The 16,347-nt window shown below is 56.7% G+C and overlaps 1 protein-coding gene across 1 annotated transcript; it reads right to left on the bottom strand.

Annotated features, from left to right (window-relative positions):
* Window positions 1–13,025: 13,025 nt before the first annotated feature.
* LOC139113010 (uncharacterized) lies at window positions 13,026–13,520 on the bottom strand. The gene has a single exon (XM_070673915.1). It carries the CDS (start codon window positions 13,518–13,520, stop codon window positions 13,026–13,028), a length of 495 nt encoding a protein of 164 aa, XP_070530016.1.
* Window positions 13,521–16,347: the final 2,827 nt, after the last annotated feature.

The raw sequence follows: 16,347 nt of genomic DNA, 5'->3' as shown, positions 1-16,347 counted from the left end.
CGAGCAGCGCTGAATTCCTCGTAAGCCACCAATATTTCTTCCTGGGAAGCATCGCCTCGCGCCGAGCATGTAGAAAGACTCGGCGGGCCCGAACGGAGGAGCGCCGCAAGACCGCGACGTCCTCCGTCCACCAGTAAGCCCCAAATGAAGGGCAGGGAGTGGCCCGTGGCATGCATGTGTTACAAACACTTTCTAACGCATCGCGGAGCCACTCCACATCGCCTGATACGCTCTCCGCGGGAACATCACTTGCCCACGTCTGGGCCTCCAAGGCCGCAGAGAGTTTATCCTTATCTAAGTGGCGCACGGCCCATTTATGTCTTCGGCCTATTCCCGATGAAGGATGAGGAGAAGGAGTGTGTGGCGGAGCTGTGGACACCCTCATTGATATGTATTGATGGTCGGAAAGGGTCTCACAGTCCGTCAATACTTGCCAGCTTGATATTAATCCTCGCGCAGAGGGGGAAGCCCACGTCAAGTCGACAATAGACTCCCCCCTCCACGCAACACATGTGCTCTCGGCCCCCTGGTTGATCAATAGAAGACCAAGAGCAGCCGCCCAGTCGGCCACGAGTCTACCGCGGCGGTCCCAACTTGCACCTCCCCAGTCCGGGGACTTTGCATTAAAGTCCCCGGCAATAATAGTGGGACGAGGGGAACGTGATCTTATAAAATCACCCAGCTCATCAAGTCTGGTCTCAATGTCAACAAGACTGATGGCTGGGGACAAATAGACGCCTATAAATGTGACGTCTCCCCACCTAACACTAACCCATCCCGCTCCATGCGCCTCAGACACGCAAGGGCGGGTATGACTTGTCCATGTTATCGCCACGGAGCCAGAGATGTCCCCTACCCAACTAGAATGCTGAGGGGGAATGTAATAGGGCTCCGCGGCGATACCTATCCCGCAGCCACGCTCAGCCAGTGTATGCACAAATAAATCTTGCGCCTGGCGAGCGTGGTTTAGATTGGCCTGCAGCACTAAGGATGTGAAGGCTGGGCCGTATCAGCTTCCTCCGAGCTGTGAACTCTAGCGGCCTCACTGGCCGGCACCCTCTTGGGGCGCTGCTCTTTTGGAGGGGGATGACTTTCCTCAACCTCCATTTGCTCAACAGGAGCTGCAGCAGGAGCCGAATCAACAGGAGAAGGAGCGGAAGGGGTTATAGGCGCCTTAGCTGCCTTTCTCCTGGACACCGCCCTGGCTTTGGAAAAACAGGCGGGGCCCCCTATCTTATGGCCCGAGTTGCGACCCGCTTTTTTACAGAGGGGGCAACTCGGGGCCGTCCTCACCTCACTCGGCTACTTTGTGGTCTGATGCCCCGCACCGGAAGCAACAATTCGACCGGTCCTCGGGTACAGGGCATCGACTACGGACGTGGCCCCCCTGCAAGCATTTGAAGCATTGCAGGGGGCGCTCGCGTAACAACTCGAATCGGGCCATTGTCCACCCGACTTTTGCCCTCTTCTCCGCGACCATCTTGTTCGCCACGATGGCCGGGCAACGGACGACTGACGTGTATAGGCCGTCGTTAGAGTCGCGGAACTTTCCGACCCTGATTTGGGATGGGTCACAGGAAATCACCTTGATGATGGCTGCTACCACCTCCTCGCTGGTGGCGGAGTCGTCCAAACCGCGGACTCTAAATTCCGCCATTTTGACGCGCAACTCGCACGTCCTCTCGCTCTTTCACCGCCGTCTTGATCGCGTCTGCCAAGGCATCCGCCTTTGACGCCCCATCCACTCCCGGAACTTCATATATAATAGCGCCAGTCAGCGCGCGCCTTGATTTGAGGCCTGGGATTCCTAAATCATCCAAGTTGACCTTGGATTTAACGTGTCTCATCACCTCAGCGTATGTATCTGCTGGGCAGGACACCGTTACTGCCGCATTTTTCGGCACCTTCCGCTTTTGTGGCGGAGTGCTTTTAATAGGCCTATTGCCCTTATTAGTCCCCTTGGGCTGCAAAGCCTGTGCAGGGGAGGTAGTCTTCTTCTTGGCCTTGACTTCGGCCTTTTTAGCTTTGCGGCCAATTACCGTCGTCCACTTTTCGGTGGATGAATCTCGTGCCCTAGTTCCGGCTGCATCTCTTGCAGGCAAGGAAGGTGGGGGCATAAGGGCGCGGTCTCCGCCCTTGTTCTCCTTGCGTCCTTTTTTAGCAGAGGACGCGGTTCTCCCGCTAGAAGAAGAGCGGGATTTACTTTTTCCCTCGCCGCTCTTAAAGGAGACACTTGTTTGTCTCCTTGTAGATGAAGGGGTCGCCATGTTGACCCTTTGGGTGGAAGAAGGGGCAGACTTAAGCGCCTTCTGAGTACTTTTTCCTTTCTTTGAGGAATTAGAAAGGAGGGCGCCTCTGAATCTGTTCCCGCCACAGGTGGACACGGCGGTGGCAACCCCCAAATCTCTCTCAAACCACTTGCTGAAGAGGCCATCCAATTTTTGGATTAGGGCCTCTTCAGCTTCGTCTTCCGTAGGTGAAGCTACTCTTGGAGCTTTGGGTCTCGTGTCGCGAGCCCTAGCTCTACCCGGGTTGTGGTATTCTCCGGGAGACCGCAGGAGGAGGTGATCTTCGGCCGCTCTTGCCTGGTGATTTTGGCGATCCGCATAAGTCCCTCCTGGGCAGTTCAGCTGCCCTGCTTCTAAGGGTACGGACCTCCTCACGGAGGTTCCGTATCTCTTTCCGCGCGTCCTCGAGTTCCCTGGCTAAAGACTGGAGCTCGGGATTAACGTTCGCGCTGGATCTTCCTAGTGACCTCGTAGCCATGATGGTGGCACTGGCTCGAGTCACGCATGCCGCCTTCTTAAGGGCTTTGGAAAGTGTGCCCTTAAGTCCTTTTGAAACGTTGGCGACCTTGAGGACTTGCTCCTGGCTCTCCAACACCCGAGCCGTAAGGTCCTCCAGAGGGGCATCTCTAAATTCGGAAATGAAGCCCTCTACCATATTGTCCGCTGTTTCGCGGATTTTTAAAGGGAGGTCAGAGGCAGGATTAATAATCTCCTGTACCTCTGCCTCTTCTCTAACCTTCTGCTCAGCCTCTAAAAGGCGTATTTTAGCATCAGCCAGCCCAACATACTCTCCTGTTGTTGGCGGGCGGCCTCTCTTCCTTTTCCCGCTGACAGAGGAAGTGAAGGAGACGTCCATCGAGGAGTCCTCATCTACCCCCGATAGGAACTGGACGTCTGAACATGCGTCTATCGATGTAATAGAGGGGGTGGGCGAACTTGCCCTAGACCCCGCTCTTGACGCCGGCGCGTGTCGACCCGGAAGAGGAGAAGAATGGAAAAGGGGAAGGCGTCCCCCCCCTCCTTCTTTCTTGGAAGAGGCCGGCCCTGGCTTCTCGGCCCTCTTCGCCTTACCGCTGCTACTATACGCAGTAGCTGATTCTCCTGCCACCCCTGCGGGGCAAGCGGCAGGTGGCCCATCGTGCGATGACGACGGAAGGGGGACTGGGACAGTATCCCCCTCGCGCCGGTCCCTGGGAGTCCGTTCTCCCTGAGGCGGTAAGTTTTGATCATTATTGGCCGACATTTTCATTCTTTTAACAATGATGATTTGTGTAGGGTTTACTCCCCTAGGCCGGTGGGGTACCAACCCTAACGACCCCGGCCTGGCCGACTCCTTGACCTCACGGCGTGTGGACCCTGCCTCGAAATACGTTCGAGCGGCCCCACACCCGTACACACCGCTCAGACTGAGCGGGACAGGGAAAGGAAGGAAAGGAAAGGAGGAAAAAAGGAAAACACCCCCAACCCCCAACCCCCAACCCCCAACCAACCGCCGGAAGAGGAACTAATCCTCCCTATCGACCCCGGCAGGCCGGGCGTTTGAATTCCGGGTCGCCATCCCTTACCACCTTGGGGGGAATATAACCCACCCTCTCGGCAAAGTGGTTGCCGGGCTCAGGTACCTCGGGACCGCCGATTCCCGTACCACAGACCTACACCGACCTAATAAAGGGTCGGCATCTGTGGCCCCTGAGGTTGCCAGGAGGAAGTCAGAAGACTTCCCCTCACGACCCTGGCAAGCCGGGCGTTTGAATTCCGGGTCGCCATCCCTTACCACCTTGGGAGGAATAAACCTCCCTCTCGGCAAAGTGGTTGCCGGGCTCGGGTACCTCGGGACCGCCAAGTCCCGTACCACAGACCTACACCGACCTAATAAAGGGTCGGCATCTGTGGCCCCTGAGGGAAACCTAACCTAACCTAACCTTTTTTTTTTTTTATAGTGGGGAATGCCTTTACGCATACCCTCTCCCTTGGGGGAGGGAGAGGGGTATGTCGGGCTCAGGTCTTATGCCGCGAGGCTGCCCACTACCGACTAAACCCCCACTTTTACCCGCATGTGGTGCCGTTGACTGATGGGGAGGTTGAGGAAACACTTGCGTATACATCTCAAACCTCCCCGGCACCGACCCACCCGATGGCTTGGGTGGGTCCCCGCGCTGCCGCTCTTTGGACTTAGAGCGGCAGGGCCCGCAATTGTGTGGCGGGCCGGCTTCTCTAAAACAGTCGCGTTTGGCTTGCGACTTACTTCTTTGGAGGGCGAGACTGGGAGAGGCTCCCCAGCCTCTTAATATTTCCTGGCCTCGCTCTTCTTGAAGTGAGGGAGAGACGCCCTCCCGCTGAGTTTTTATAACTTGGCGGGAAGGAAGACTCGTCCCTTATCTTGCTGTCATCTTTGTGCGTTAGAATTCAGTCGTGAACTCCGACGCACGAGTTGAGAGGCGCCACCGTTTGGGCCAGGAAGGAGGGGGGAGGCTTGCGCCCGTCCCCTACCTCCAACCCGGCGCGCACGATGGGCGCCTGTGGCGGGCTGATTGCCCGAAGTCGATGTAAGTCCTACGCCGGAGGTGATATTTACCGGTTGTCCTCTTCTTTGGCGTTCGGCGTTTTCTTTGGCGCTCATGACACGCCCTGTGAATATGATGAAGGCGTTGTGTGCCTCCTCGTTGTCCACCATCTTCTTTGTAAGCGCCGGAAGGGACAAGTCGCGCCCCGTCTTCCGGATAAGATCCATCCTTTCGTCTCGCCACGCAGGGCACTCTTCTAATGTGTGCTGCGCGTCGTCCCGGAATGCCTCACAGTGATGGCACTTCTCCGATTCTTCTTTGCCAATTCGACGTAGGTATTTTGCAAAACAACCGTGTCCGGTTAAGAGCTGCGTCGCATGGAAAGAGAGTCCCATCCTCTTGTGTCGTTGGATCCAGTCTTCAAGTACCGGCTCAAAGGCCTCAAGTACGCGTCCACCTTCTGATGCTAGAGTGGCTCGTAAGCGTGTTTTCCACTCTTTTATTGTCTTCTCGCGGTAGTAGCGCCTTATACGCGCTTTGATGCTAGTGCTAGGACGCACGCCGTATCGTCGCTCAAACTTCCGTGATGCACTGAATATGCGGGAGTACTCTGTCGCAGTAAGATCAGGCGGTGGAATGCCTGCCAAGACTCCAGCCGCCGCACGTGAGACCGTGCGGTATGCGCGTATTGTTCTAACAGCGACAGGGTGGAAGGCTTTTTCTAAAAGAGTACGGCTTCCCCTGCCAGCTGTTAAGTCTTCTGCCCATACAGGCGCACCATACATCGCTATGGCGCGCACTGTATTGGCGTACAATCTTCTTGCCGCCCCGTTAGGTCCTCCTAGATTAGGTAAGATGCCCCTGAGGGCGGTGGCACAGGTTGTTACCCTCTCCGCAATTCTTGTGAAGTGCTCGCGGAATGCCCATCTTCCGTCCAAGTACAGTCCCAAGTATTTCACAGTAGGCTTGGGAACAATGCGAGCAGCGTCAATGTGTATGGCGCAATTCGTTGGCGGCGGACTTTGAGCCTTGTCGAAAAACCATAAGGCTTCGGTTTTATCAGGGGCCGCTTTAAGTCCCAGTCTCTCAATTGCCGCAAAGATGATTTTTGCGGCGATTTCAGCTCTCCAAAGTGCTTCTTGGTAGTTGTCTCCCCCGGCCAGCACCAAGGTATCGTCTGCGTAGCAGATGGTGTGACAGCGGGGGGGTAGCGCCGTACAAAGTACCGCGTTATACCCCAAATTCCACAGCAAAGGCCCTAGGACGGACCCTTGGGGTACCCCGCGGTACAGCGGTCTTTTACATAACCGCTTATCTCTATTAAAATAAGTAATATTCCTATCTCTGAAGTAATTATCTATCGCCGCCTGTAAATATATTGGCACATTATGACGCCGCAGCGATGCCTTAATAACTTCCCAGGGGATGGAGTTGAAGGCATTTGATATGTCTATTAACACAGCCAATGCTACTCCCCCCTGGGATACTATCTCTTCTGTAAGAGACCTCAAATGCAGAATTGCGTCTATCGTTGAGTGTCCCTCCCGAAAACCGTATTGGGCCTTACTCAGATTTGGGCCTACTTTATTCAAATGCTGGACGAGGCGATTTACAATGATCCTTTCCAGAAGCTTTCCGGCCTCGTCCAATAAACATATTGGTCGAAAAGATGACGGCAAGCCTTCTTCCTTCCCTTTCTTTTTCAGGAGAACAAGTTTCGCGCTTTTCCATTGACTTGGAAAAACGCCCTCCTGAAGACATCTGCTTAGCAGATTTCGAAGGCTCTCCCCGATTTTTGGAAGAGCGAGAGCCCACACCTTCTTGTGTAGTCCATCTGGACCAGGTGCGGTGTTGCCGCTAAAACTCCTTTTTGCTGCTATAGAAAACTCTTCCTCTTCTATTTCCGGGAACTCTGGGTCTTCTGTCTCGAGAGCTTGGACTGAAAACAGGCCGCCGACTCTATTCCTTACACATGCCTTGGGGAACAAAGTATCCACCACTTCTTTGACAAAGACCGGACTCAATGTCTCCGTGACCGACGGAGCTGGTGGTCTTAACTTTTTTGTTACCACCTTATATGCCAGTCCCCACGGGTCTTCGTCTAGATCAGAAATAAGTTCTTCCCAAGATCTTGCTTTGGACTCTCTGATTGCCACACGTAGAGCCATCCTTGCCGTCTTATAGTCTTCTAACGCAGCAGCTCTTCTTTCGGAGTTTCTTCGGCAGCGCGTAAGAATCCGTCGTTGTATATTGGCCTTTTGACGCAACTCCGCGATGTCGTCATTCCACCAGTAGGTAGAACGACGTGGCGTTCGTCGGACCCTCGGCATAGAGACGTCGCAGGCACTTGTAACAGCCTCCTCCATCCAGTCAACTTCTTTCGCAATGCTGGGTCTAGAGTCTTGAAACTGGCTCTCTCTACTCCAGCACGATACCTCAAGAGAGGCTCCAAACGTGTCCTCTCTTAACTTTTTGAGAGCCCATCTTTTCTCTGAAGAGAAGTATTTCTTTGTCAGGGAGGGTGTGGCCCGGACCCCGAGCTCTAACAGGATGTACCTGTGGTCTGACAGGTGTTCGAGATCGTCGGCCACTTTCCATTTTCGGACCATGTTGGCGGCCGCAGGGGTGGCCCATGTTAAGTCTATAATAGACTCACCCTGCGGCCGCACACACGTGGGCACATTCCCCTGGTTTAGCAGTACCAGGTTCCTCGTAGCTGCCCATTCTTCTAATGTTCTTCCTCTTCTGTTGGTTTGTCGGGAACCCCATGTTGTGGACCAGGCGTTAAAGTCTCCCGCGAGCACCACAGGGAGTGGTTGAAGTCCATCAATAAAGACACCAATTTCCTCCAGCCATCCTTCGTAATCTTGGATAGAGCCCGATGGTGGTAAATATGTACCCACCACTGCCACAGGGCCCCAGTGTACCGCCGCGAACCGACGGCCTCGTCCAATTGGTGCACAAGGAGGTGCACCTCGCCACCATCGCCACGTAAGCGCCACGGTTCCTGTGTCGTCTTGCATCCACGATGGGTGGTTTTCCGGGATGCGATGAGGCTCCGAGACAACACCTAGAGTACAGCCACTCTCCGCAAGCACTTGTAGGAATAAGTCCTGTGCTGCGCGGGAGTGGCACACGTTTGCTTGGAGTAGAGAGAGGGCCATTAAGAGACTGAAGGCCGGGCTCCCTCCTCCTGAGAGCGAATTCTTTGAGGCAGCGCGTCTGATGGAGGTTGTACGTCAATCTCCATTGCTGCCTGTCCGGTGGGAGCAGACTTATCCTTTCTGCTCACCGGATTTCCCTTTCTTTTTTGGGTAGTGCACGATTTGCTACCCAAGACATGGTCCGCTTTCCTGCCAATGTCCATACATATTGGACATCGGGGTGCGGATGTGCACTCTCTGGCAGTGTGCCCTGGTTCAGCACATCTGTAGCATTTGCCCGACCTGTCGATCGGGTTCGGGCAAGTTTCCTTCGTATGGCCCCGCTCGAGGCACCTAAAACATCGGAGTGGACGAGGTTCGAGCAAAGCTATTTTAACCTTTGTCCACCCAACTCCGAGCGTATTTCCCGCTGCTGCTTTCTTCGCTGCAGCGAGCGGGAGTTTTAGCCAAAGGCTACTCATGCCATTGGTTAACTCTCTCTTGTTTCCGGGATGAATTTCCCTGGGCTGGCAGGCTCCTTTGTCGACGATGGCCTCAATTACTTCCTCTGTTGAAATGGAAGGCTCGAGAGGCCAGACGCGGATGTCCGCAGTGATGACGGGGCGGGAGACTTTAACGTTCTCCTTATGCGCCAGTACCTGTTTCATTTCACTGGCTAAAGCATCGGCCTTACACTCATTTTCAGATCCTGGGATCTGAATGAGAAGTGCTCCTGTGGCTGTTGTTCTCATTGTAACCTTTTCCTGGATCCCAAGATCTGCCAGCTTGATCTTGGAACGTACTTCGGCCATCAGCTTGTTGTACTCTTCTCCTGGGGCCGAAAGAACGACGGCTGACGTCCTGGGAACTCTTCTTCTCTTCGTTCTTCTTTTTCTTGGTCCTTTGGGCTGGGCTATGGAAGTGCCAGCTGTAGCAGTATTGGCGGCAAGCCTTCCGCCTTTCTGTGTCTTCTGCTTTCCTTGTTTGGTAGGTGCAGCAGAAGCCGTGGGTTTCGGCAACTGCTTGGTCTTCTTATTTGTTCCGCGTTTAGCGACTTGAGACCATGTCTCAGCCTCAGCGTCACGCGGGGCAGATTTCCCAAGAGCCTTGTTCTCTTTGGGTTGAAGGCCATCTTTTGCCGGCCTCTTATCTTCAACTGTCTGTTTGGATATAGACGGCTGGGTAGTGGAGGTAGAGGCTTTAAGCCTTTGGCCCTCGACTTTCCCCGTCTTTACGGGCTCTTTCCCTTGATTCCCTCCCTGGGAACCGGGCGTCCCTTGGTGTCATCCTTCGGGGTTGGTGCCACGGGGGCGTTTTTCCGGGCCCCATCGACGGAAGCTCGGGGAATGAGCTGTTCCATCAAGGTGGTCATTGTGTCTTTTATTTGAGCTTGAAATATTTTGGCAAATGTTGCCAGTTTACCGTCTATCAAGCTCTCTACGTCCCTGTTAGTTGATTTCCGACGAGGGGGGAGAACGACACTCTTTATCGTCCTCTCCTCGTCATCGGTAAGAACTTTGCTCTTCCCCTGGATGGCCGGCCTTATAATTGGAGGCCACTCTTCTCGGGGAGGCAACACGACGGGCTGGGAGATGTTGTTCAGCTCAACTCCTGTTTCCACCTCCATTGCGATGTCTTCTGATGTATTTCCGGGAGCCTGGGAAACAGAAGAAGGTTGCGTTAAAGTGCTACGGGCTTGTCGTAGCTCTTCCCGCAGCCGGTTGACTTCCTCCTTCAACTGCTCAACTTCTTGAGAAGTCGCACTCTCTTGCGGAGCTATCTTCTTAAACATAGCATCCGTGTTAACTTCTATTTTTAAAGCGGCCTCTCTGAGAATCCGAACAAAGCCGCCTTTCAGGTTGTTGGACTTCACCGCAACCTCTTCAATTTTCTTCGCCGTCTGAAGTATTTCGGCCGCCATGGCGTTCACAGGCAAGCCAATGGCTTCCTGTTCTAATCTTTCGGCCATTACTGTACGGCGTTTCCCTTTGAAATCTGAGGGATCGTATCCTCCTTCGGCTATTTCCCTCATTGTCTTTATTTCATCCTTCAAGGATTGCAACTCTTGATTCTTCGCTCTGATGTTGAGAATCTGCGCACCTTTTCCAGTCACGAGTGGTCGGCCTCGTTTTTTCCCGTCATTTCCGAAGAATGATCTCTCGGAGGAAGAGGAAGAGCGATCCGCCGTACGACGAGTCTTCTTAATCGTGTCGTCGTCTTTTCTCTTCCTAGTTCTCTTGAATGCCCCTGACGCCGTGGTTCTCACGGAAGCATCAGAAGCATCAGATGAGTTCACGCAGATGATGTCTGTGTCGGCATCTTCTTCTTGTGGATCAGCCGAATTTGCAGAGACCTGTCTGGATGTTAGTCGAGTTTCGTCCTCTGTCGCTGTAGTTAAGCCAGTCTCAGCTGGCGGAGGGGAAAACTCGTGCGGTCTGACATTGCTGAAAGGAGCGGATAGATCCATTTTCTTTCGCGTTCTACTCGTCTGTCCAGCTGACGTCTTACATTTGGGCCCAGTCTTCTTCTTATTATTGGCCCGCTTGACAACTTGCATGTCAACTAAGCGCGGAAGCTTCATAAACTCCCCGTCAGTATCCGTGAGCGGGGCAGCTTTTCTGCTCGGTTCCTTTTCTCCGTCTGAAGAAAAAGACTGCGTGTTTCGGTCCTCTTGATCGGACCGATCTCTGTTGTTGTTCGCAGTAGCATTCTCCACCAGTGCCCCTGCGGAGCAAGCGCTGGATCGCCCGTCGTTTGATGACGACATGGCAGGAGCCGGGACGGCACTCCCACCACGCCGGTCTCTAAGGGTCCGAATCCTCTGAGACGGTAAAACTGATTCCTGTTGATCTGCCATTTCCATATTGTCCATTATAATGGTTTTTGTAGGGTTTTCCTTCCCCTAGGCCGATTGGGTGCCCGCCCTGCCGACTCCGACCTAGCCGCTCCTTTCTTTCTTCCAGAGACGCGCCACGAGCCCCGCCTCGGAATACGTCCGAGCGGCCCCGTGGCGGTCACGACCTTCTCCCCGGGGTGACCAGGCCCACCTCGGAGACTTCCGAGCGGCCCGAAACACCCCCTACGTCTTCCCTGGGGTGCCCAGCCCGCGGGCCGGAACACCCTACGCCCCCGGAGACCGTGGGGTCACACCCCCGGTGTGCAACTCCGGTGCGTATACTCGTACCCGCCCCAGGAACGCACCACGTACGCCCCGGAAACGGGTAGAGGTAATCCCTAACCTCGGCTGCGGGAGCACCCGCGTGCAATGCCTCAGAAAGGGATCTTCTCCTTGAACGGGAGGCCCCTACCCAACCCCGGGTGGCATGGCGGGAAACCAATTCCCCTGCGGCCCCAGCCGGCCGGGATTTGCATTCCGGGTTACCTTCCCTACCACCTTGGGGGAATAAAACCCACCCTCTCGGCGAAGTGGTCGCCGGGCTCAGGCACCTCGGGACCGCCAAGTCCCGTACCACAGATCTACACCGTCCTAATAAAGGGACGGCCTCTGTGGCCCCTGAGGTTGCCAGGAGGAAGTCAGAAGACCTCCCCTCACGACCCTGACAAGCCGGGCGTTTGTATTCCGGGTCGCCATCCTTACCACCTTGGGGAATAATACCCACCCTCTCGGCGAAGTGGTCGCCGGGCTCAGGAACCCTCGGGAACGCCAAGTCCCGAACCACAGATCTACACCGTCCTAATAAAGGGACGGCCTCTGTGGCCCTGAGGGTGTACCTCCCCGCTCGAGTACGTGATGTACTCGGAGTGCAATGCCAGGAAGGTACTGTGCGCTCTTAGTAGGACCGAACCTCCCCTGGGCCCTCCCCGGACTAAGTCCCAGGTACTGCCCCAGCGGATCGTTGATTCGATCCCTTAAGCCCTCACCACGACAAGGTGGCGCACTACGAGGGGGATTGAGGTTGGGTGCAAGCACCCAGACACTCGTTGCCACCATACTACAGCGGCTCTACATCCCGTGCCCCCCCCAACTGCGCCGGGCCACTAATAACCGGCCTCCGAATTGATTATAGTGAGGGGAGGTGGACCCTCACTAGACGGACACCAAGAGTCCAAGGCGCGGTATCCACTCTCGCCACGGCTCTTTTCAGAAGGGAACGGTAAACCGCCCAACCTTACGAGCCTGACACCCTCCGCGTGCGTTCGGGGGCGCGAGAGGGGGAGACCCCAGGGGATACCCACATCGCTGAATCCCGACGATCACGGACACCGCGCCCCGGACTGATGGCCACGCCATTCCCGGAGATGCTTCGCCAAGTGCGAACCACCCCCGGCCCGCCCACTTCCGATTTATTATACAGAGGGTAAGTGGACCTCTGTTCGACGTTTCATGTCCGAACTTATGCCCCCGCAAAGCGGCGTATCACAGTCGGCCATGAACCGTCTCCTTCCCGTGTCCCGCCTCCGTGTTTTTATACGTGGGGGAAGGCGAACCCCAGTTTGCACATGTGACCTTCAGGTCCTCGGACCGTCAGATCACATGCACCCTACCCGAAGTCTATGTCTGCGGAATTATTGGGGCAGACATAACCCTCTACAGTGGACGGTTCGATGCCTCGCATTGCCAGCCTAACTCCCCGGGCCGCCCGGCGCCGCGCGACATTAATGCGTCCTCCTACCCGGACCCCTTTCATGCAAGGGTAAACTAATCCCTAGCCATCCTCCGTTATTTATCCAGGGTGAGGATGGGACCCTGTAGCGGTCTTAGTCCTGGCCAGGGCCTTCGGCCAGTGTTCCGCGGCGGGCCCCGGAGCCGGCGATTTGAGGGACCGGGCCACTTCCTGAAATAACTCCGGTGAGAGGGGACCACCACACTCTCGACGCCCAACTCCTGGGCGAGGGCGGCAGACGGTTCCCAGCCGTCTGTGTTGCCACCCCTCCTCTGCTCAAGGCCGCGGCCGGTTCAAGCTGAGAGCGGAGAAACCCTCACCCTTTCGGGGCTATTGGGTCCCCGCCTCCGGAGGCTATCACCGGCGCGCGGCCTGGCCCTAGAAGGGCCGATTATATGGTGGGGGAATCCTGTGGGGGTAGAGTCCCACGGTCCCCCTTAACTCTAACTTCGGCGCAAATGCGCCCTAACACCAACGAGTACGACAAGTTTGTCGCACCCCAGGGTCCCCACCTGCAGAGGGCCCGGCGCGACTTCTCCGCCCGGCTCTCTCGTTCTCCTCCTTCTGCGAGATAACAGCCTCGCAGAAGGAGAAGAACGCTTTCTTCTCCGCCTCTCCCTCCGTGATGGCTTTGATGACAGCCGGGAGGGAGAGGTCATCACCTATCGCCGCTCTAAGAGCGGCTCTTTCTTCCACAAACGCCGGGCACTCGGCCAGAGTGTGATCGGCCGAGTCCCGGCTATTGTCGCACTCCCAACATTTGGGAGTGCGACTCCTACCTATGCGGCACAGGTAGTCACCGAACGCACCATGTCCGGTGACCACCTGTGCCGCCCAAAGGACCCCCCTCACCATGACGCCGTCCATCCACTGTTGGAAGTGTGGACGGACGGCGCCAATAACTCGAAAACCATGGGCGTCAGGAGTCATGGCCATGAGGCGACTGCCCCATTGGCTCATGACCTGGCCGGCAAAGCAGACGGAGCTTGGCCAACGCTGAGGCGGGGGCTTGATCCCGCCGCCGCCATTTCGGTCCTACGCCGGTAACGCTCGGCGTAGGACTTGGCCTCAATATCAAGTGGCGGGATGCCCGCCATAAACCGCATCTGCGGCGGTAGTTCTACAGGCGGGCAACCCGCACCGCCACTTTACGCTCCGCCTGTAACACGTAGCGCCTTCTTGTTACGCGGCAAGTCGTCCGCCCGATAGAGCTCCATACAGTACAATGGAGCGGACGACAGCCGCGTATAATCTCCTGACGCCCAGGAGGGGACCACCCAAATTGGGCATAAGGCGGCTGAGTGACATGGCCGCCTTGCCCATCCTGGGAACCACGGCAAAGTGGTCCCCGAATACCCACTTCCGTCCAGCGTGAGGCCCAAGTACTTAATGTTTGGCCCCACCTGGACGGGGACTCCACATCTCATGATTCGGGCTGGGGAGGCGCCCCCAGAGGCATCGTAGAGTATGGCCTCTGTCTTGTGGGGCCTACCTTCAACCCCGGATTACTGACACAACGATGTCCGTCCCTACCTGCGCCAGGGCGTGGGCCTCGTTCCAATCACTCCCGGGCTGTTATCAGGGTGTCATCTGCGTAGCAGATGACCCGCAGCCCAGTCCGCCCTCAATACCTTGTCGAACGCGAGGTTCCACAGCAGGGGCCTAACACCCCCTGCGGAACCGCGCTCGACCTCCATCACAACAGGGCGCCTGTCCCGGTTGACATAGGACAGGCGCCGCTTATCCAAGTATTGGCCCACTACCCGGCGCAGGTACGGGGAGACCTGAAAGTGCTCCAGGGCCTCCCCAATCTCCCTCCACGGGAGGGTGTTGAAGGCGTTCGCAATGTCCAACGATACCGCCAACAACACCCTCCCCTCCTCCCTGGTGGATTCCGCGAGGGATCTAAGTGATGCTATAGCATCTATTGTCGATCTTCCTCGCGGAATCCAAACTGCCTTCCTGCAGCGCTATTCCCCCTGTGTTATCTCCCGGACAAGGCGGCCGGCGATAATTCGCTCGAAGAGCTTACCCGCCTCGTCCAGGAGACATATCGGCCGATATGAGGACGGCTCTCCAACAGGCTTCCCGTCCTTGGGAATAAGGACAAGGGAGGCCGTCCTCCCACAGGGGAAGATACCCTCCCGAAGGAGCCGCGTGTATACGCGACAGAGTCTTTGACCCAGTACCCCGGAGGAAAGGCTGAGGACTTCACCCGGGACTCCATCTGGTCCCGGGGCCTTGTTCCTCCGAACTCTCTTAATGGCCTGGGCCAACTCCTCCTCGACCACACTGTGGTCGGCGTCGCTCCACTCCGGACAGGGAACACCCATAGGCACGGGCCCCTGCCGAATTCGTTCCCCCGTTTCCTGGGGGAAGAGCGACGCTACTATCTCCTCGACCACAGCGGGGTCGAGGGACTCTGTCGCTGGAGGACCTCTGGGGCGCAATCGTCCAGTGACGATCTTGTACGGGCGCCCCCAGGGGTCCTCTTCCACTGACGCCATCAGTGCGTCCCACGCGGCTCCTTTGGCGGCTCTTATTGCCGCCTTAAGGGCCCGGCGCGCCTCACTGTAAGAGGCGTAGGCGGCCGCAACTGCCTCGGCGGGTTCGTTCCGGCGCCGTCTGGCGCGAAGGAACGCCCGCCGGGCTTGGACAGAGGAGTGGCGTAACGTCGCTATCTCCTCCGTCCACCAATACGCCCCATTATAGGGGTGACCTGTTGCCCGTGGCATGGCGGTGTCGCATGCATCTGACAGGGCGCTGCAGAGACTCTCCACGTCTTCCAGCGCGTTACTTCTGGGCAGGTCGGTGGGCCAGGTGACCCCCTCCAATGCTGCGGTGAGGAGGTCCCTGTTGAGATGACGTATTGCCCACCGCCTCCTACGACACGTCTCCCTGGAAGACGGGAGATCGGGAAGGGCGCGACTGGGCTGCGGACAGACTCATGCCGATGTATACATGGTCTGATAATGTCTCGCAGCCCGTCAGCACCCTCCAATGCCCGACGAGTCCCTGGGCAGATGAACTTGCCCACGTCAAATCCACAATGGACTCGCCCCGCCACGCCACACAGGTACTCTCGGCCCCCTCGTTGACAATGAGGAGGCCGAGTGCGGCCGCCCACTCCTCTACCAACTCCCCTCGCCGGTCTCGCTGGGGGCAACCCCAGTCTGGGGACTTAGCGTTGAAATCCCCCCCCAGGAGAACCGGCTGAGGATGCCGGGCCCTTACAAAGTCCCCGATCTCCTCGAGTCTCGCTTCGTAAGTGGCGAGATCGAGGGACGGGGACAGATATACCCCGATTATCACGGGTCTAACCCATTGAACGGCCACCCACCCATCCCCGGATGACAGTGGGGAACATGGGTGGGTGTGCGACGTCCACGTGATCGCTACGGAGCCTAGAGTGTCCCCAGCCCAACCTGGATGTTGGGGGGGGACGAAGTATGGCTCCGCAGCGATCCCAATACCAAACTTACGCTCCGCCAGGCTATGAATAAAAAGGTCTTGTGCCTGGCGGGCGTGATTCAAGTTCGTCTGGAGGATGGCCGTACTAGCCATTGGAAGGGCCAGGTACGGTCTCCTCCAGACACTCCGCCCCCTTATCCGCCCCCCTCGGTACGCGCTTAGCGCGTTGTTCTTGTGGGGGGGGGTCACTCTCCGCGATCTCCATCGCTTCGGGGCCACTCCTATCTGCCTCTTGAGAGGCAACAGTGGCGGGCGTGGTCTTTGCTCCAGATTTAGACCGCGCCCGCTTCTCCTTACTACTTCTTATGACTCCACT

Source organism: Cardiocondyla obscurior, unplaced genomic scaffold, assembly GCF_019399895.1.
Source record: "Cardiocondyla obscurior isolate alpha-2009 unplaced genomic scaffold, Cobs3.1 scaffold91_0_56547, whole genome shotgun sequence".
Lineage (NCBI taxonomy): Eukaryota > Metazoa > Arthropoda > Insecta > Hymenoptera > Formicidae > Cardiocondyla > Cardiocondyla obscurior.
The sequence above is the reverse complement of the archived record's forward strand: the minus strand, read 5'-3'. Positions and strand labels throughout refer to the sequence as shown.